Source organism: Paramisgurnus dabryanus, chromosome 8 (genome assembly GCF_030506205.2).
Source record: "Paramisgurnus dabryanus chromosome 8, PD_genome_1.1, whole genome shotgun sequence".
NCBI lineage: Eukaryota > Metazoa > Chordata > Actinopteri > Cypriniformes > Cobitidae > Paramisgurnus > Paramisgurnus dabryanus.
This window is the reverse complement of record NC_133344.1, coordinates 3368168-3388765: the sequence shown is the minus strand read 5'-3', so window position 1 is coordinate 3388765 and position 20598 is coordinate 3368168. Positions and strand designations below refer to the sequence as shown.

The 20598-nt window shown below is 39.1% G+C and overlaps 2 protein-coding genes across 3 annotated transcripts in view; one reads left to right on the top strand and one right to left on the bottom strand.

Annotated features, from left to right (window-relative positions):
* Positions 1–20598, top strand: part of LOC135771657 (NACHT, LRR and PYD domains-containing protein 3-like) — a 328830-nt gene that overhangs the window by 218190 nt on the left and 90042 nt on the right. The gene's annotated exons all lie outside the window — the stretch shown is intronic.
* Positions 3634–20598, bottom strand: part of igsf11 (immunoglobulin superfamily member 11) — a 102741-nt gene continuing 85776 nt past the window's right edge. For both annotated transcript variants that reach the window (XM_065282113.1, XM_065282112.1), the window contains 6 exons: positions 19139–19302; positions 10621–10828; positions 10323–10478; positions 5282–5404; positions 5047–5194; positions 3634–4957 (listed from right to left, as the gene is read on the bottom strand). In XM_065282113.1, coding sequence (XP_065138185.1) covers positions 4480–4957; positions 5047–5194; positions 5282–5404; positions 10323–10478; positions 10621–10828; positions 19139–19177 — 1152 coding nt within the window. In that variant the 5' untranslated portion in view covers positions 19178–19302 and the 3' untranslated portion in view covers positions 3634–4479. The remainder of the gene's footprint in view (positions 4958–5046; positions 5195–5281; positions 5405–10322; positions 10479–10620; positions 10829–19138; positions 19303–20598) is intronic.

Sequence of the window (20598 nt, the reverse complement as noted above, 5' to 3'; positions counted from 1 at the left end):
GGTCCCTTCGTGCCATTCACATTCCGGGCTCGCTCAATACAGCAGCGGACGCGCTTTCTCGAGCTGCGCGCCCCGGCGAATGGCGACTCCACCCCCAGACGGTCCAGCTAATTTGGAAGAAGTTCGGTCGTGCGCAGATAGATCTGTTTGCGTCGCCGGACGATACCCACTGTCGCCTGTTTTATTCACTAACCGAGGGCAGCCTCGGCGTGGACGCATTGGCACACAGCTGGCCTCGGGGGATGCGCAAATACGCATTCCCCCCAGTGAGCTTAATCGCACAGACACTGTGCAAGGTCAGGCAGGACGAGGAGAACCTTTTACTGATCGCCCCATATTGGACGAGCAAGAATTGGTTTCCAGAGTTAATGCTCCTCGCGACAGCCCCTCCCTGGCGGATTCCCCTGAGGAAGGACCTTCTTTCTCAAGGAGGGGGCACATTATGGCACCCGCGCCCCGACCTGTGGGATCTCCATGTGTGGTCGTTGAGCGCGCGCAAGGTTTAAGTGATTTACCGCAAGCGGTATCTAACACAATCAACGCGGCACGAGCTCCGTCTACGAGACGGGCTTACGCGTTTAAATGGAACCTTTTCGTCACCTGGTGCTCTTCGCAACGCGAGGACCCCAGAGAATGCCCTATTAACACCGTGCTTTTATATCTTCAACATAGGTTAGACGGTAGGCTGTCACCCTCCACCATTAAAGTTGATATCGCCGCTATTTCTGCTCATCACTCACTTATTAACGGCAGAACAGTTGGCCAGCATGATTTGGTTGTTAGATTTCTAAGAGGCGCTCGTAGGCTAAACCCCTCGCGCCCTCCTTCTATTCCTCCCTGGGACCTGTCCATGGTGCTGAAAGCCCTGCAGGCCCCCCCGTTCGAGCCTTTGCAGTCTGTGAGTCTGAAGCTTTTATCAATGAAAGCTCTGACCCTGCTAGCATTGGCCTCAGTGAAGAGAGTAGGGGATTTACATGCATTCTCTGTTGACGACTCGTGCCTTCAGTTTGGTCCTGCTGCCTCAAGCGTAACATTGAGGCCCAGACCAGGTTACGTGCCCAAAGTTCCCACTACTCCTTTCAGAGATCAAGTGGTGAGCTTGCAAGCGCTGCCTCCGGAGGACGCAGACCCAACCGTGGCTTTGTTGTGCCCCGTACGCGCACTGCGACTCTACATGGATCGCACGCAAAGCCTCCGGACCTCAGACCAGCTCTTTGTTTGTTATGGTGGCCAGCAGAAAGGGAAAGCTGTCACTAAGCAGAGGATGTCTCATTGGATAGTTGATACTATCTCCCTGGCTTATAATCTTCAGGGTATTCCTTGCCCCTTTAATTTGAGAGCGCACTCCACACGGAGCGTTGCCTCATCTTGGGCTTTAGCTCGTGGTTCCTCGCTAACAGACATCTGCAGAGCTGCTGGTTGGGCGACACCTAATACGTTCATTAGATTTTACAGTGTTCGTATCGAGCCTGTATCCTCTCGTGTTCTTTCCTCACCAGGGAGGGCACAGAGAGCAGACTCGCAGGTCGGCTTGCAGCCTCCAACTGATGCTTCATAACTGTGTCAGTATGGAAGGCCTTCAGAGCAAAAATGCGTAATGGTTTGATTTGCTCTTCCTCCGCTGCCTTGGCAGCCTTTGTTGCGGAGCATTGGCTGTCAGCCTTTCACTAGCTGTATCCTCGCGAACCTACGTGTCTGGCTCGGGCTCCACATTGTGTCCCACCGGGTTCCATTGTGAGTATTTTTCCGTGGGGTTAATCCTACTAGCCCACGTTTCCCTTAGCAGAGCACTGCTTTGCTTACACAGCCACGGCTGTCATTTTACCTCAACTACGGTTGACTTTCGCCCACCATTAACCCTTAAGACGGGTGGTGGCTTCCGCAGCGTTCCTATCCCGCTCAGATAGGGCGCTTCCCAGTCGCTGGCACTACTGTGGGGTTAAAGGAACATCTAGTGCCCGGCCTTCTGCCTTAAAACCTAATTCTCCTCCTCCTTAAGTGGAACCGGAGGGCTTTACGCAGACACTGGAAGAGGTCAGCCCCTAGTGGCGTTTTGATAGGGATTCCCAATTCGTCGGTCACGACGTGACGTCGTAGTGACCGACTGAAAGGGAACGTCTCGGTTACGGATGTAACCCTCGTTCCCTGAAGGAGGGAACGGAGACGTCACGTCCCGTCGCCACAGGTGCTGCCACCTGCTGTTACGGCCGGTCACACTTTCCGGCTTTCTCAGCGAAAAAGAAGCTAATTTCCTCATTTGCACCTGCTGCTTATATACGCACCTGGCGGGGCGGCGCCAGCATTATGCAAATATCTCAATGCCAAGTTCATTGGCGTTTTAGTAGTATTCGAAGCAGATTGGTCTCTCTAAGCGAGTTCCCAATTCGTCGGTCACGACGTGACGTCTCCGTTCCCTCCTTCAGGGAACGAGGGTTACATCCGTAACCGAGACGTTTTCTTTGTTGTATTTTTTGCTTCATGACGCACCAAATGTTTTCAGATGGTGAAAGATCTGTGGCCTCACGTATAAAGCATGCATACTCACAAAAGGGGCTGAAAACATGCACATCAACTTCCCACGCAAAGGCTGATCTACTGTATAAAAAAAAACTTGACGGAAGAATGTTAGCACTTGTAAGTACACTCTGACCCATGCGTTCCCACATTTTGGAGACAAGGGGAATTGGCCACACGGATGATGATTACTTGAAGCTAAACGTCCCATTCTATCTGTGTTTAGATATCTGCATATATAAGAGTGTGTGCGAAATGTAATGTAAATGTAAAACTATAAAATAGGTATAAATTGAATATTTTTGTTTATTAATCTAAAACTTGTAAAGGAGTTTAGATACGAAACCCTTTGGTTAAAAACAAATGAGATCTTGGAGCCAATCTGGTTATTAGCGATATTCTGAATAAAGAATTTTTTTATATATCTGACTTTTCAGAAGTAGAATATGTAGAGGATATGGCAAACAGCTTATCCTGAAAGATTCAGGTAAATATCTAAAAAAATATTTGAATTATATAAATTTTAATGGAAAACATGGGACAAAATAAAGTGATGATTTTCACGTTTCAAATGGTCAGCATTTTGTTATTCTTAAACCCATAAACATGATCTTGGTCTCATTTAAAGTCACTTTTTTTCAAGCTCTTTCTATCTGAACAACTAGTCTTAGCATTTAACCATTTTGAAAATTTTAGCAACATACCCAATAGCACGATTCGTGCATGCGCGTGATTTAACAAGCAAACTGTGTTTTTTTCTCATTCGCTCTCGCGGATGTCGATCGGTCTGCTCTGCATGAAGTCGAATAAATCTTATCGTTGTAGATGTCTCCATATTTTTATATTTTACTAACAAACCTACTAGTTGAATATGGTGCTTTATATAGGGAGACATCTACTGAAATGAGAAACACAAGTTAGGGACATACAGTTTGCAAAACAATTACACTTTTATGTTTACAATTTGATATGTGGACAAACGATGGAAATCCTCCACATTTTAAAGCCATCAACTTCGATTCATTGACTTAATCTCCCGAATTGCCATACTTGCATCCACATAAAATGTCATTAAACATTTCCGAGGAGACACTGAATAAAAAAAAATCACAATTTAGATTTGGGCAAAAGAAAGTTTTATTCACATCCTATTCTACAAGTCATTAAATTATTTACAGTTTAAAAAAATCAAAGCAAGAAATAGACAAAATAAACAGTGAGTGTTAATATCTTATTTCAGTATTCTTTCATATAACATACAGAAGAATCTGAACCTACCTCCTCTGACAGCAGCACACAACTGAAGTGAATTTCCACTGATGAATCAATAAACTCTGATCTTTAGAAATCATTTCATACTCTGAGCTTTCTCTGACTCCATATAATACCTACACTATTCATTAGATAGCTGATCTATTTTATATCTGTAGTGTTTTTAGAGGTAGACTACGGCTATACTGTCAGTAGTGTTGAATTAGGATGGTTAAGACAGATCTACAGTAAGACTTTTCATTCAAATGAAATCAAACAGATATGAGTTTCAGTGCAAACTTTTTGTGAAGTGAAACTCAGTAGTAATACTGTCAGAACCAAACTCTCCAAATTAAAGATCGAGAGAGAGAGAGAAAATGATTCTTGCTTTAAATAACACACTTTTTCCTTTTCCGTTCCAGTGTTAAAGCAGTAAAAATTTACTAAAAAGTTTTGATCTGATCCAAAAAAGCATCATGCACATTCAAATATCTTCTCTGGAGGTGACAGGGAGGGAGAAAGAAGTCATTTAAGTTTATTTGTCACTCAAGGGCCTTCAGAAAATTCAGTTTATTGTCAAGAATTAGAAAAATTAACAAAGCAAACAGTCAATGAGCACAAGGTGTGTTAATGGTGATGTGGATCAGTTTTAGTTGGCATCAGCTGAACTCGGTTATAAAACAGTTTGATTTAGTCTGTGTGTTTTTGTTCCTATCAGACGAGTGACCCGGCTCTGCTCTGGGCGGGCACCATGACTGGCACGGCTCCCATGCGCTCCAGCGTGGCCTGACTCACGGCGTACGAGTGCGTGTGTTGCTGCCCGTGAGTCACTGCAGGCGTCGTGGTGACGGGGCGGAGGCTCAGTGAGCCGTTACTGCGGGTCATGACGGGTGGGGAGGGGGCGGAGTTGGTGGTGACCACCAGTGTCTTGGGCGGGGGTAGGGTGTGGCTGCCGTTGGCATAGGCGGGGCGCGGAGGAGCGTTTCCCGCTGTGTTGGCCCCGCCCGTGAAGGTCTGTCGCGTGTCGCCGTTATAACGTGTGTATGAGTTGGTGTCGTAGTTTGGTTTTGGGTTGTGCCAGTAGCGGCTGTTGTAGGTGTTGGTGGACGTCAGCGTGTCGTTCTCTGAAGACGAGGCATCCGCGTTGAAGGCCTTAACTGATGAAGATCTCTTTGGTGGAAGATCGTCCTCCCTGAGGATTGTGGGAAATTATCATTTATGATCATCATGTACAATTAAATCATTGTATCAATAGATTAAAAATAAAGAATAAAGAGTCACCTGATCTCATTGGGAATTTCATCTTCCTCATATTTGTTTTTATTTCTCCAGTAGAAGAGCGTGACCAGCACCAGCAGACAGCAGATGATCACAGCCAGAATGCTCGTGGCGATGGTGCCGGCGATCAGACCCACACTCTGTGTCTGAGCTGTGAATGAGACAGAGCTGTGATCAAATCTCATATCTGATCATGTGACAGTCTTTGTGTTTGTAATGTCTCTCCTTACACACTTACGTGCTACAACCTGCAGGTTAAGGACACAGGTGCTCTTTCCTATGATGTTTGACGCAGTGCACTGATACAGGCCGGATGTGCTGGTGCTGATGTTTCTCAGTGTGACGCTTCCCTGCATCTGATCTGAGAACAGTAGCATAAGTAATCATATACATTGAATTCCTCTGCACATCAACACACACTATAGATTTCAATGCAAGTCAATAATATAAGGAAACTATGAATAGTTTTATATCATTTATAGCAGTGCTTCCCAAACTGTGGATTATAAAACGGCTCGTTCTGGTTCTTCATTCTGATTGGTTGAAACACGTTCTAAGCCGTGATAAAATACCCCGGTAAACCCACGGTTCAGACCGTATTACAAGTATCACTGCGCCACTGTTGCTGCGTACTGATTTATGAAAATAAACACCACAGTCTTTAATCATTTTTTTATTTTTCTACATTTGCAAAATTATGGCTATATCCAGATAAATGTCATAGATATTGTTGAGTCATTTCGTAAATAAAGAGAAAACATTCTCTGGGTTGTTTTTGTCTTAAATTAATATTTCCGCTATTATCCACTAGATGGCAATCTTACCCAACTTAAACACTGACGCATTCACTTGACACAACAGCGTTGTGGTGGATTTAGCATGATGTGTAAGTTTTGATGGCTCTGAATCTGATCTCTTACAAAAGTTCTTCACAAAAATGAAATTATCTCCGCTTTTAGCTGAAAATTTGAGAGGTGATAACTGATAAGAGAACAAATGAAGGTAGGATGAAACGTTTGTTGTTGTTGTTGTTTGAAAGCGGATGGTCTGTTCTTTCATTTGATATTTTATGTTTATTTAAAGAAGATAATTTTTCTGTAAGGCATTAAACTAAAACTGGGTGGCAACTTAAAAAAAACGCTGACGGGGAAAGAGTTAAGCAGTTGCACGATATAAATGTTAATGTATAAATTAAATTAGATGAATGTTAATTTATAAAATAAACACCACAGTCTTAAATCATATTTTCATTGTGTCTTTGCTGCGTTTGTGTTGGTTGTGAACTGCGCTCTGTTGCAGCCACTCTTGATTCTGAGGAACTACTTTGTTTGGCGGAAGAGTAATATTTGTACTAATATAATTACAGCTTATTTGTGTTTTATTTTATGAAATCCTGCTATGTATATGAAGTAACCGTTTTATAAAAGCAATAAGTCCCGCGAAACAATGGGGTGCAGTGCATTTTATAACAGCTTAGGGGGTTTTAGGCTTTCCGCTTCGCGTCGTGCCTAACAACGCTCCTTAGCTGTTATAAAATGCACTGGTAACCCACTGTTTCGCGGGCTTTATTGCTTTATTGTGGTCCCCCGGTGGGCTATAGCAGTATAGCAGGGTGGCAGTGGCTTGGGCTGAATTAAAAATGTAAATGTTCAATTAAAGTCAAGTGAATTTTGTTGAAACTGATTCTTGATCTAACTGTTTTAACTCTTCTAACACTTTGATGTCATATGTAAATTAGTATGCAGTGTTATGGAATTACAATATATTTAGCATTTCATAAAAAAATCCAACAACTGCAAGTCCAGTAACACGCATTTTACCTCACCAGCTAATGTTTGACGCATTGAACATTATATCATACATTTTTCCTATCCCTTTGCAAATCACATAACACTTCTCTGTTAGAGCTCCTCACCCAACAAATACATTTAGGCCCTGTTCCAAATGGCACACTCCGGGCTTGTGGACTTCCTCAGAATCCACACTTTGATAACATTATATAGTGAAGACCTTAGCGACCTTTGACGCGAGTCTACGACAGTGGACAGACTCGAGCGTCCACTGGAAATAGGAAGAGAAGTTGCCCAACTCCTCCTATCCATCGTCTGATTGCTCTTTCGCAAGGACTTCTGGGTTGGTAAAATGCGTGGAACCTACAGCAGTGCGGGCTTCGTCGAAGACCGCATCAAGGATGCAAAGGGGGCGCTGATGAGCACACTTCGGAGCGTAGACTAAGCGAGTATGCACAATTTAAGCAGAGGCGACCACTACTTGAGAACTTTGAGTAAATTTTCCAAGCATCTGTGCTTTATCAGAGTGTTTGTCTTGGGAAAAAAAATCTTTACTAAAAAATGTTCACTACATTCTAAAGCATAGAATCATTTTATATTGCATATTAAAACTGATTTAATACCTAATTACATAAAAAATGTGTACTTTTACTTTCTTGAGTAAAAGTACAAAAGTACTTTTTAAAAAAGTAAAAAAAAGCCTACTAGATGTTTAATGTACTTAAATATTAAATATAAACCAAAAACTTGAAATTATGAAATGTAATAGAGTAAAAATTATAATAATATGCTTTGGAATGTATGTTTCCAAAGAAAAACACTGATAAAATACGAATACATGAAAATTTACTTTTATGTAGAAAGTAAAAATACTTAAATAGTGTCCGCCTCTGAATTTAAGGCCACAAGGCCGAAAGTCCACATGAAGTGCCCCATATGGGACAGGGCCTTAGGTGTGTTCAACTTCATTTGGTGACGCACAACTGTGTGGGGATGACGTCAAACTACAGAGCGATTCAAGATATCAAGAAGGAGAAGTTTAATTTTAAATCGCCCTTGCAGTATTTTGGCACCCACATACCAAACTCCTGACGCATCAGAAAGTTTGACATTACAAAAACAAATATAATATATGTACTGACCTAACCCTAGCCTTTGCATTTATGGTAATGTCTGTTTTGTCTTGAATGTCTGTGACATAATATTTATTATAAAACGGGCAGTTCTGGTTCTTCATTCTGATTGGTTGAAACGCGTTCTAAGCCGTGATAAAATACACCGGTAACCTCACGGTTCAGACCACATTACATAAGTATCACTGCGCCACTGTTACTGCGTACTGATTTATGAAAATAAAAAACAGTGTCTTTAATCATATTTTTAATTTGTCTAAAATTGCACAATTAATGGCGATATCCAGATAACTGTCAATAAATATTGTTGAGTCATCTCGTCGATAAAGAGAAAACGTTGTCTGAGGATTTTATAACTCAAGTTTATACGTCCGCTATTATCCACTGGGTGGCGATCTTACCCAACTTAAACACTGACGCATTCACTCAACACTGAAAACACAGCGTGTAAGTTTTGATGGCTTTGAATCTGATCTCTTACTAAAGTTCTTCACAAAAATGGAATTATCTCCGCTTTTAGCTAAAAATTTGGAGAGGTGATAAGGGAACAAATGAAGGTAGGATGAAAAGTTTTTTTTTTGTTTTTGTTTGAAAGTGGATGGTCTGTTCTTTCATTTGATATTTTATGTTTATTTAAAGAAGATAATTTTTCTGCAAGGCATTAAACTAAAACTGGGTGGCAACTTAAAAAAAACGCTGACGGGGAAAGAGTTCAGCATGCTTCCAAGCATATTTGATCATCACTTCAACAGTTGCACAATATCAATGTTAATGTATAAATTAAATTAGATGAATCGTGATTTATAAAATAAACACCACAGTCTTAAATCATATTTTCACTGTGTCTTTGCTGCATCTTTGTTGGTTGGGAACTGCTCTCTGTTGATTCTGAGGAACTACTTTGTTTGGCGGAAGAGTAATATTTGTATTAATGTAATTACAACTTATTTGTGTTTTATTTTATAAAATCCCTCTAACGTTATGCATATGAAGTAACCGTTTTATAAACGCAATAAACCCCCTCGAAGCAGTGGGGTTACAGTGCATTTTATAACAGCTAAGGGGGTTTTAGGCACTCCGCTTCGCGTCGTGCCTAACAACGCCCCTTAGCTGTTATAAAATGCACTGGTAACCCACTGCTTCTCGGGGTTTATTGCTTTATTAATTTAGATCACCATTTCTGTGTGTGCTGTTTTTTTTCAAACACTCAAATTTAAACTCACTGATGATACTTTTTTTATTCATAAATTGAACTTTTGTGTCTGTGGTGATGAGTTTCATTTTTTTTTTGCAACGATCATGAGTAGATAATGATGTGTCATGCATGCAATAAGTAAACGCTCCACGTCGGACCTTTGCATATGATATTTTTATAGTAAAAGTATTTACTGTAATAAATAACAGTTTCTATACCACATGCTACAAATATATTTTTGTAACAATGGTTACTGTTGTGAGACCATGGTAAATTTGGTTTAACTGTAAAAAATTTATAAAAATATGAGGGCCTGGAAACTTCTAGTAAGTTCTTGAGAGGTCTCGCCCCCTCTAAAGTTTGGGAAGCTCTGATCAATAGCATGCTGCAGAATAACTGTAATAACACAAATGATCCTGCAGGTGGCAGTAGAGTTGTAGTTATCTTTAGATCTGAATCTGAAAATGCAATTTCTTTTGAAGATATATAGAAATGATTATACACATAAATATTTTGTCTCTCGCAGCTTAGTTTATTATTATTATAAAATATAAAATTTATATTTATATAATATTTATGTAAAGTTAAAAATGCTGTCTTTAGAATAAGGCTTAATCTGTTCTGTAAAAAATAGTTATCTTGTTATGTTTAAGGAGTACAAAATGACTTCAAAGCAGTCATCAGCTAAAAGTCCCCCAACTACATTTGATGTGATGATGTAGTCTTATTCTAAAGCAGCGGATGTTTAGTTTGGATAGAGCAGGTAGAGTAAAGTCACCTCACTGTACTTAAAGGGATAGTTTACCCAAAAATTAAAAATCTGTCATCATTTTCTCATATTTTGAGAAATTATGCACACAGCTGATTGTAACCATTGACTTCTATAGTAGCAAAAACCAATACAATGGAATTCAGTGCATACTGTGGGTGTCTGTGTGCTTACATCATTTATCAAAAAATAAAAAATAAATAGGAAAAACTTAGGTTCAACATGAGGGTGAGCAAATGATGTCAGAATTTTCATTTTTGTGTGAACTTTCCATTTAAACACACACAGTGGACCGGGACGGGTAGAAATGACATCACAGCATGAGTCAAGAGCTGCAGATTTACCAGAGAATGTGGGACAATATTGAATTCCCACAGGCAGTGATTTAGTACCTTGCATGGCATTGTGGGGAAGTTTGGGCACCGACTCGAGTTTTTCCCAGGAGTAGACGGGTGTGGGGATGCCCTCCTCCGAACCACACGACAACATCACATCACTGCCAACATCAAGCGAACCCTGAATACGACAGGACGGTGTGGACGGAGGAACTACAGCATACACAAGAGATTATTAGTAATTCTGATTTCATAATTCATACAAAAGGTTTACAGAGACTATGCCAAGTATACATTATATGTACTACAGAAACAGTAACAGAGGTATATACAGTAGTCTTTATATGTCGCTCACCGAGCACAGTGAGGCCGATCACACCTATATTTCGTCCTCCGCGGTCCGGCAGGTTATTTACCAGACACTGGTACGTTCCCGTATCAGACAGCTGTGTGTTATTGATGAAGATTGAGGCACTTGTGCTGGGCATAGTGGACACGAAACCCACCCGTCCGTTCATGTGATTGGCTAAACTGAAGACCTGACCACCCTGATAGATGATCACCTGTGAGGAAACACAGAAGAATCAAAGAGTCATTTTCAAACAAAGTGAATCATTACAACAGATTCAATCGACAGGGGCTTGTTATGTGTTGGAATATCTTTAGATAATCACTGCAAGTATAATATATTGCACACAGATACAAACACATGTACCTGTACATGCCAACAGATGTAGACACACACACACACACACACACACACACACACCTGCCCCGCTCGTTGAGTCTGACCCACAGAACAAACTAATCATCTGCACTAATTAACCCACAACAGCATGTCAGAACAACAGCTGCTCGACACAACAACACACACAACATACATAAACACCACACACAAACTTACAGTACACAACATACGCAAACATGCATCCACAACACCACACATAAACATACAGAACACAATATACGCACACACACACACACACACACACACACACACACAATACACAATGCACGCATCCACAATATACACACACACGTAACATACATGCAACACATAAACATACAGTAAACAACATACATAGACACACAACAACACACACACTAACAGTACACAACACACGCACACACGCATCCACAACACCACACTCACAACATACATACAACACATAAACATACAGTAAACAACACACACAAAACATACATGCAAAACATAAACATACAGTACACAACACACATACATAGACAAACAACACACATACATACATACAGTACACATACTCACACAGAGGCATACACAGAAACACACACCCATTTACAAATACCAACACACACATACACAACATACACACATGCAACACACATACATACAGTACACAACACACACGCACGCACATAGAAATAGACAAACAACACACACACTTGCAATACACAACAAACATACACACAACACACACACACACACACACACACACACACACACACAACATACATGCAACACATAAACATACAGTAAACAGCACTCACAAAACAAACATGCAAAACACAACATACAGTACACAACACACACATAGAGACAAACAACACACATATACATACAGTACACAATACACATACTCACACAGAGGCATACACAGAAACACACATTTACAATACCCAACACACGCACATACAAAATACACACACGCAACACACATACATACAGTACACAACACACACGCACGCACATAGAAATAGACAAACAACACACACACTTTCAATACACAACACACGCACACACAGCATACACACACGCAACACGTATATACAGTATACAACACACACGCACAACATACATGCAACACATACACATACAGTACACATGCACGCACACATACATAAGCAAACAACACACACATATATACAGTACACAACACACACATCCAACACACATACTGTACATACAGTACACCACAAACAATAACATCATTAAAAATACATACAACATACAGGCAACACATAAATATTTAGTACACAAAATACATACACAACACACACACACGCAACACACATGCTCGCACACCTACATAAGCAAACAACACACACATACAGTACATACAGTACATAAAGTACACCACACACAACAACAACAAAAATACATACATGTGACACATGTAGACACATTAAACATTTAGTACACATACACATGCAACATAAATACAACACATAAACATACATTACACAACAAACAGCACACAATCTATCAGACCACAGACATGTTTAATAGCTTTTATTTGCTTGATCGGGACGGGCCGAGCCTCTGGTCTCTCTGTTTGTATATTTGAATTGATAAACTAACGACAAGACAATAAAATGATGACAATGTGTCAATTATTTACAGTATGACAAGTCTCTGTATGTATTTAATTCCTACCTATCCATAAATAATAATCCAAATTTATAATAAACATGAGCTGATAAAGGTCACACGACAAATACTGTATGTAGTCCTGCTGTTTATAAGGTTTACTGATGTGTACTGTTTCACATACTAAATATTAGTCAGTATTCAGTGTATAGTGTGCAGTATGCAGTAAGTTAATCAGAAGTATTTTACAAACAGTCTGTTTCTGCAGAGAAAATCATTAAAAACATCAGAGCTGCAGTAAAATCATTCATTTATCTCAGAGTTACAGCAGTGCAGTGTTAAGCTTCATATCATTTATTCTTCATTAAACATCTGATCGAGCTAAAAATGTGACTTTATAACCTTTAAACGTCATTAGCAAAAACTAAAAATGGAAATAATGCACAGATATGTGATATTTGTATGTCAGCAGTGTGTTCGTGTTGTGAATCTTTACAGTAACTTCAGATTGTTTGTGCTGTCGTATCCCAGCATGCTTTGTGTCAGAGATAAGTGCAGGTTATGTGAAGTGTGTAACATATGTCAGGTTTACAGTATGGACACAGATTCAGCTGTATGTGCTTTAATCTGTGTTCAGCTGCAGATTAAGACTCGCAGCAGACGTACAGATGTGTATAGATTCATAAATCCCTCAGCTCTGTTCATTCTCAGTTCACTTGATGCAGGACATACATTCAATACTTTATAAAAACTATTTTACATACTGATTTTAATTCACAGATATCTTACATTGTGTCTGAACACTGAATGTGTTCCTGTATCTTAACTGCAAAGAGAGGTGCATTAGCAGTGCAAAAGATCATGAGATCTTATCAGGGAACAAACATACGGAAAAAAAAATGAATAAATGTAAAGTAAATGCATGTGGGCGGGGCAAAAGAGCAGGCAGAGGGAGGTGCTTAATGAATGACAGTTTGTAGCGTGGCCAGACTGGTTCTTTGCGCTGATGACCATCTGTATAAAGCGGATGACCTGCTTTCAACGTCTCACGCCAAACGTCCAACCAGTGGGTTTGAAATCTGCTTAGTTGTATCCTCTCTCTCTCTCTCTCTCTCTCTCTCTCTCTCTCTCTCTCTCTCTGTGTGGTACAGTGTAGTGTTTGCAAAGGCAACTGTTAATAATGCCTATAGTTGTTTGGGGTTCGTTCAAATCATTAACCCTAAGTAACAGTGATGCTTGCCCTAGCAAACACCCCTAATGAGGGCTCATCTTGTGTTTTGTGAACTACTGAGACATCATGACAAAAAAAGACATGACTGATAGTGAGAGAGATGTGTTAGAACAACAGTCATTTATCTTTCTGTCTTACTGTGTCATGTATATCTGTGTATATTTTCTCTTATTACACATCTCTCAGTGACTGCAGGGCTCGTCTTGATTCATCTCGGCTGAAGTGCTGCCTGTTCATTTGAAAAAACTCACACAAATCTATGAGAGCATCATTTACTGGGACAAAACCCCACTCATGTCAGTGCGTGTTTGATGTTACAGTGATCTTACTGTCATTCACACACATCACGCACACAATGTACTTGCAAACATCTTAAAAAAGACTTTGATGTTTGTTAGAAGCTTCTGTGATCTGTGACATTAAAGAACCCGATTCACACAAAGAATGTGTGTTTGTGTGTGTATATGTGTGTGTGCGTTTGTGTGTATATGTGTGTGTGTAGCAGGTGAAAATGGTTTGGCCTGCAGTTACTCATGCGAATAAATCCGCTGGAATCAAAGGACGTGGTGATAAACCTGCGCTCTGTGTTTGAAGCTCTACTAAAGCCCAAGCAGGACGACTGCAGTCTTTGTACCACTGCATCACCTGCGCAGACTGCATCACATGCGTCTGCAGACGCTGCAGTCAGGATGTTAGCAGTGAACAGCAGGACGATGAGGAGAACATCCCATCTCCAAACCATCCATTCACAAATCAAAACCAGATAATGTTTACCCAGGTGAAAAAGAAGTACACTTCCATAATGTACTTGAAGTGCTCTTTTTTCGACCACAAAATTTGTACTTAATATACAGAAAATTATATTTTAGTACTTCTTAAGATATTAAAATAAATAAAATGTAAATAAAAGTTTGGCACATTTTAGTTCACATTTATGGTGTCTCAAAAGAGCAGGGGTAAGTACACTTAGATGATTTTAAGATTATCTTAAGAATTACTACACTGTAAAAAAATTCCGTAGAAATTGCAGCTGGGTTGCCGGTATCTTACCGTAGATTTAAATTTATGTTATTTACTGGCAACATTTTGTTCAAAGTTAAATGAACATTAAACATTTACAAGTCTTTGTCTTTACAGAGTAAAACTAAAAAAACAGCATCAAACAAAACATTCTGGGAACCAAAATCTGAAGCAAAAAACAGAAAAAGGTTGATGAGGATTTCTGGTTCCCAGAATGCTTTGCATGAGGCTGTTATTATAAAGTTTTATTCTGTAAAGATAAATACTTGTTAATATTTAAAAATTATTTAACTTTGAACAAACTCTTGCCAGTAAATAACATAAATGTAAATCTACCGTAAATTATACCGGCAACCCAGCTGCAATAACATTGTAATTTCTACGGATTTTTTTACAGTGTAAAGAATAATTTTTTTGTGTATTAAGTATAAAATTTGTGCATGAAAATAAGTACATTATGGAAGTGTACTACTTTTTCACCTGGGTAATCATTCAATCTCAAACTAACCCAACAATACTGACCAACTAAACATATTAATCACTAATAATTCTTACTTTGTTAAAGGTGCAGTGTGTAAATTTTAGCGGCATCCATTGGTGAGGTTGCGAATTGCAACCAACAGCTCAGTCCACAGCTCACCCTTCGTTTTGAAACGCATAGAGAAGCTATGGAAGCCGCCACTGGAAAAACATGTAATTGACGGAGACAACTTAGTAAAAAAAGTTTGTCCGTTAAGGGCTTCTGTAGAAACACAGTGGCACAAAATGGGAGTCCACGTAAGGGGACCCTCTGTGTATGTAGATAAAAACGTCTCATTCTAAGGTAATAAAAACATAACAGTTAATTATAAAAAGGTCTTTATACACCCCTGATAATATAGTTATGTATATTATATTGAATTCTGTCAAGAGATCCTTTTAAAAATTGCACACTGCACATTTAAGTGATGTTAGTTCCTCTTTATCAGAGTCTTTAATATACACTGATCTATTATCTGTGGTCACCAATGTGTTTGTATCGGCTGTTTAACAAATCAAATTTATATACACTGCAAAAATGACTTTCTTACTTGGTTTTATTGTCTTGTTTTCAGTAAATAATAAATTCTTAAATCAATGACCTAACAAAATAAGTCAAATTTTTAGACCAAAAATATTGAATTTAAGTGATTTTGTGCATAAAACAAGCCAAAAAAATCTGCCAATGGGGTAAGCTAATTTTTCTTAAAATTTTCTTGAATTTAGTGTTTAAGAAAAATGTTCAAAACATTTTTTGCTTACCCCATTGGCAGATTTTTTTGCTTGTTTTATGCACAAAATCACTTAAATTTGATATTTATGGTCTAAAAACTAGACTCATTTGCTCAGATTTTTAGATATTTTTACTGAAAACAAGACAAAAATACTAAGATTTTTTTTCTTGAAAATCATTTTTTGCAGTGTGGAGTAAGATGAACTTTTTTCTTAAACACACAATTCAAGAAAAATTAAAGAAAGATTTTCTTACCTCAATGGTAGATTTTTTTTGTTTGTTTTTCTTAAGCACAAATTCACTTCAATTGTATATTTTTGTCTAAACATGTAATTTATTCTCTAGACAGTCAGAGACAATAGCCACATTAGTGCTTCAACATGCTAACAAACACATTTAGAAAAGCTTTTAGGTAAAGTTAGGTAAAGGGGTGGTGATGGGGCAGTGGATAAGACACACGCCTTTGGTGTGAGAGACCCAGGTTCGAATCCACTGTGATACACCAATGTGTCCCTGAGCAAGACACTTAACCCCTAGTTGCTCCAGAGGCATGAGATCTCTGACATATTTAGAAATTGCAAGTCATTTTGGATAAAAGCGTCAACTAAATGAAAGTTAAGCAGTCAGTCAGTGGTTATGGGTGGGGCTTTGTTTGAGTGACATCACATTAACAATCAAAACAGTATGTCTACTGAGACTGCTTTGGTTTAGTAAAGGTGTCGGTGGATTTTTTTTAATTGTAGGGTTGTTATGTTCACACACAGTCAATACACATTTTTGTCAAAACACGTGGATTTTGGATAATATGGGCCCTTTAAACTAGATATTCATTTCCATCTTATATGGAAATGGCCCTTAAAAGAAGAAAAACCAACAAGATGGGGCTTATCCAATCACAGTTAAGAGTATAACTGAGGTGCGCATATGTGAACTCTTTATGTAACAAGTGTAAATCTTCCCTACAATAACTAAAATATCAGCATGAGAAAGGTTTATGATATGTAAATAGTACGACTCAGCACAACGGTCCGTCTCTAATGAGCTTCCAGAGAAGAAAGAAAACACTATAAATAACATTATACACTTCTCATCTTCTCTAATTGAGATTTTTAAACATGGAAAAGCAACAAAGCGGCTTTAAATTAGTCTGCAATGAACAAATGTTGTGCTCAAACCCCATCAGATTTTAATATATGCAAAATATAAACAAACACACTACAATCAATGTCATGGCCAAAATGGACAAACAGTGTTTCCAGTTATTTTCTGCTTGTGGGTGTCTGGGTTTAACACAATATTATTAGTGAACAAGTTTTTATTTGGTTACTTAGCATTAAAAATTCTTAGCAGTTAACATCTAAATGTTTTTGGAGCGTTGCCTGTCGTATTGAGTCTGAACCCCACCCTCTCCATCAGGGCCGGCGTCATGGGGGGGCATTCGCGGGCAGTGCCCCCCCGAACAGGTTGTTGTGCCCCCCTACAAAGTTTTTAATTACTTTAAAATATATATAGAATAATTAAAATAAATTAAAACATTGAATGTTGCATGACTTGTAAGTAATCAAATGAGGAAAATATAGTTGATATATGTTTTCTTTAATTAAAATAGACCAGTTTCTCTGATTGGATGTATTGCCGCGTCTCACCCATCTTACGTCTTTAGCATATTTGTGACTTGATACTAGCAACGTGTTTTTTCGCGGCATTTTATGGATCGTGTAAAATATGGATATTAGAATATTTAGAATGAACCAGCACCGCCTGCTCCATCCTCATGCAAACACAGACTGGCTCAAACTCAGAGATTAGAGGTCGAGGTGGAATTTACAAATCTACAGGACACTGTTTTAAGGAAGTTTAATGTTCTTACACGACGTCTTCAGCTATTTTAAAGGTAAGTTAGCGTTGTTTTAAATTATGTAAGCTTAAATGTGAAGTGTGGCTATAGACCGTTAACAACATTACGACGTGATTATGGTAAAGCGGCTTTTTTAAAGCTAGGACGCGCTGCACTATGAAACTCATTCATTTCAATGGCTTGCGCCGCGCGAGGGCGGTTTGTTGTTGCGTCGAGCGAGCGCGAGCGCAGCGGAGCTCAGCTTGCGCTCACGCCGCGGTCGAAGTTCAATAGTTTTGCGCATAGTTTGTGGTCTTTTGCACTTTATACGGGAAATGAGCTGACAGTCTGTACCAGTTGTATGAGTGTGTGCTTGCTGTATTTGTTGTTTTAATGTCTTGTTTTTGCAAGTTATTGTTGCTATTGCGTGCCCCCCGTTGGAAGCCGAGTGCCCCCCTGTTAGTTATGGTCTGGCGCCGGCTCTGCTCTCCATGTAAACCAATGGGACGTGAGCCAAACTTAAAAATCTAATTACACGTTCATACGATTCTTAATACATTTTTCTTATCATGTTGATGGATTTTTGATTATTTGTTTTTCTAATAAGCTTGGTTTAGAGGTCCACTGTGTAGATTTTTGCGCCATCTAGCAGTGAGATTGTGAATTGCAACCAAATGACATCACTGGCGCAAAATGTCAGTGGTCATTTTTTTTTTTATTACAACAGAAGACTGGACATGTGTCGTCCATCTTTTTTACAGTGTATGGTCTAATCCAAAGTCAGACGAGGGTCAGATTTAAAGTAAAAAATGAATTGTTGGCCGTGAACCGGCCGTTTGATCTACAGTCTCCTGACTGAAGGTGTTATAGTGTGAAACCTCAACAGGACGTCTGCTATCTCATGCTGACTTGTAAGGAAGGGAAAAATAAACTAAAATGTGAAATGAACAGAATATGAGATATGATAAAACGTGTTTCACATAATCAATATTGCACAAAAGCAATCAATTACATCATCTATCCATAATTTATTTGGTGATCCTGACGAAGGCGTTGTGAAGTAAATCAACATTTTAAAAATATATTTTCTCGTCCGTCAATGAAAAACAAGATGGTCAAATGTGGCATCAAGTTGTTTCGATCGATCCTGATGTCACTGTAGTGTGTATGTGTGTTGATTTATCACCTGTTCTGGTTGGTTGGCATTGGCCAGGGGTGTGACCATCCATATGATGTAAAGATTATTGAGAGCGGCGCTGGTTGAGAACGTGCAGGGTAAGACGGCCGCCTGACCTCTGGCCACCTGAACGCTGCTTTGACTCACTGTCACCTCCAACGCATGAACACACACTGCACAGAAAAACACACAAACCTGAGAGTTAAACAACACATACTTAACAGGGTCAAATATACAATTTAAGTTTAACACACAGAAAACAGGAAACATTCTCATATAAACAAACACATCAATCCACCGACATCTGTTCATTATCCAGCGGTTCATTCATTTTGGGTTTATTTTTAGACGGCAATGAATGTTATTGAATTACTGTCAGTGTTGTTGCGTCTGACCAGCATTTATCTTCTCTTAAAAAATGTTTCATGAACGCACAGAGAGATACAGATCATGCACAAATATGTCAATGTATTTTCTGATTGTGCAAATGAGATCAGTCCACATCAAATGATATCAAATATTCACAATATTTTGCCTTTACCCAAAGCTGCGGTTTGGTTTTGAATTAACACATGTTATAAAAACCAAAATTGATCAACAGGAAGAAGATGATTTGAATAGGATGATTCATGTCTATAAGGAAATCTCTGACTCGATTAGTCTCTTGATAAGAAACACACCACCTCTAATTGGGCAGAGATGACCGTCTCATGTTAACACAATGTCACATGATCATCATCTGGCCAATCAAGTGGGAGTAAATCAGAGCTCAAGCAGCTGCGCTGAGTGTCAGTAAGAGTGAGGTCCATTCAGAAACCATCATCCCATAAAAGTATGACATTATAAACACTTCTGCCTTTATATGATAGTGATAAAAGTACTGTGCTTTGGTTTAGTGGTGTGATTGTTTCTGCTGTATAGTTTGTGTTTGTAACCTACTCATACTCTCTCTGTGTATTTACTGAACACTTCTATCTCTCTCTGTGGCTTTCACTTATAAAGTCACCTTGCTCGGCCTGAAGGCACCTGCAGGGGTTTGAGAGAGAACAACATCTCATGCTTTCATTCGGAAAACAAATGTCTACACTCGCATATTAATGCTAGAGAACAGTGAGAGAGAGAAAGTGAGAGAGAGATAATATCCAGAATCCAAAATAAAATCCAGAAAATTTAATCACCATCATGTCATCCAAAATGTTTATGTCTTTCTTTGTTCAGTCGAGAAGAAATTATGTTTTTTTTTTGAGGAAAACATTCCAGGATTTTTCTCATTTTAATGGACTTTAATGGACCCCAACACTTAACAGTTTTAATGCAGTTTAAAATTGCAGTTTTAAAGGACTCTAAATGATCTCAAATGAGGCATAAAGGTCTTATCTAGCGAAACGATTGTCATTTTTGGGAAGAAAAATATAAAAATATGCACTTTTAAACCACAACTTCTCGTCTTCCTCCAGTCGTGTGACGTG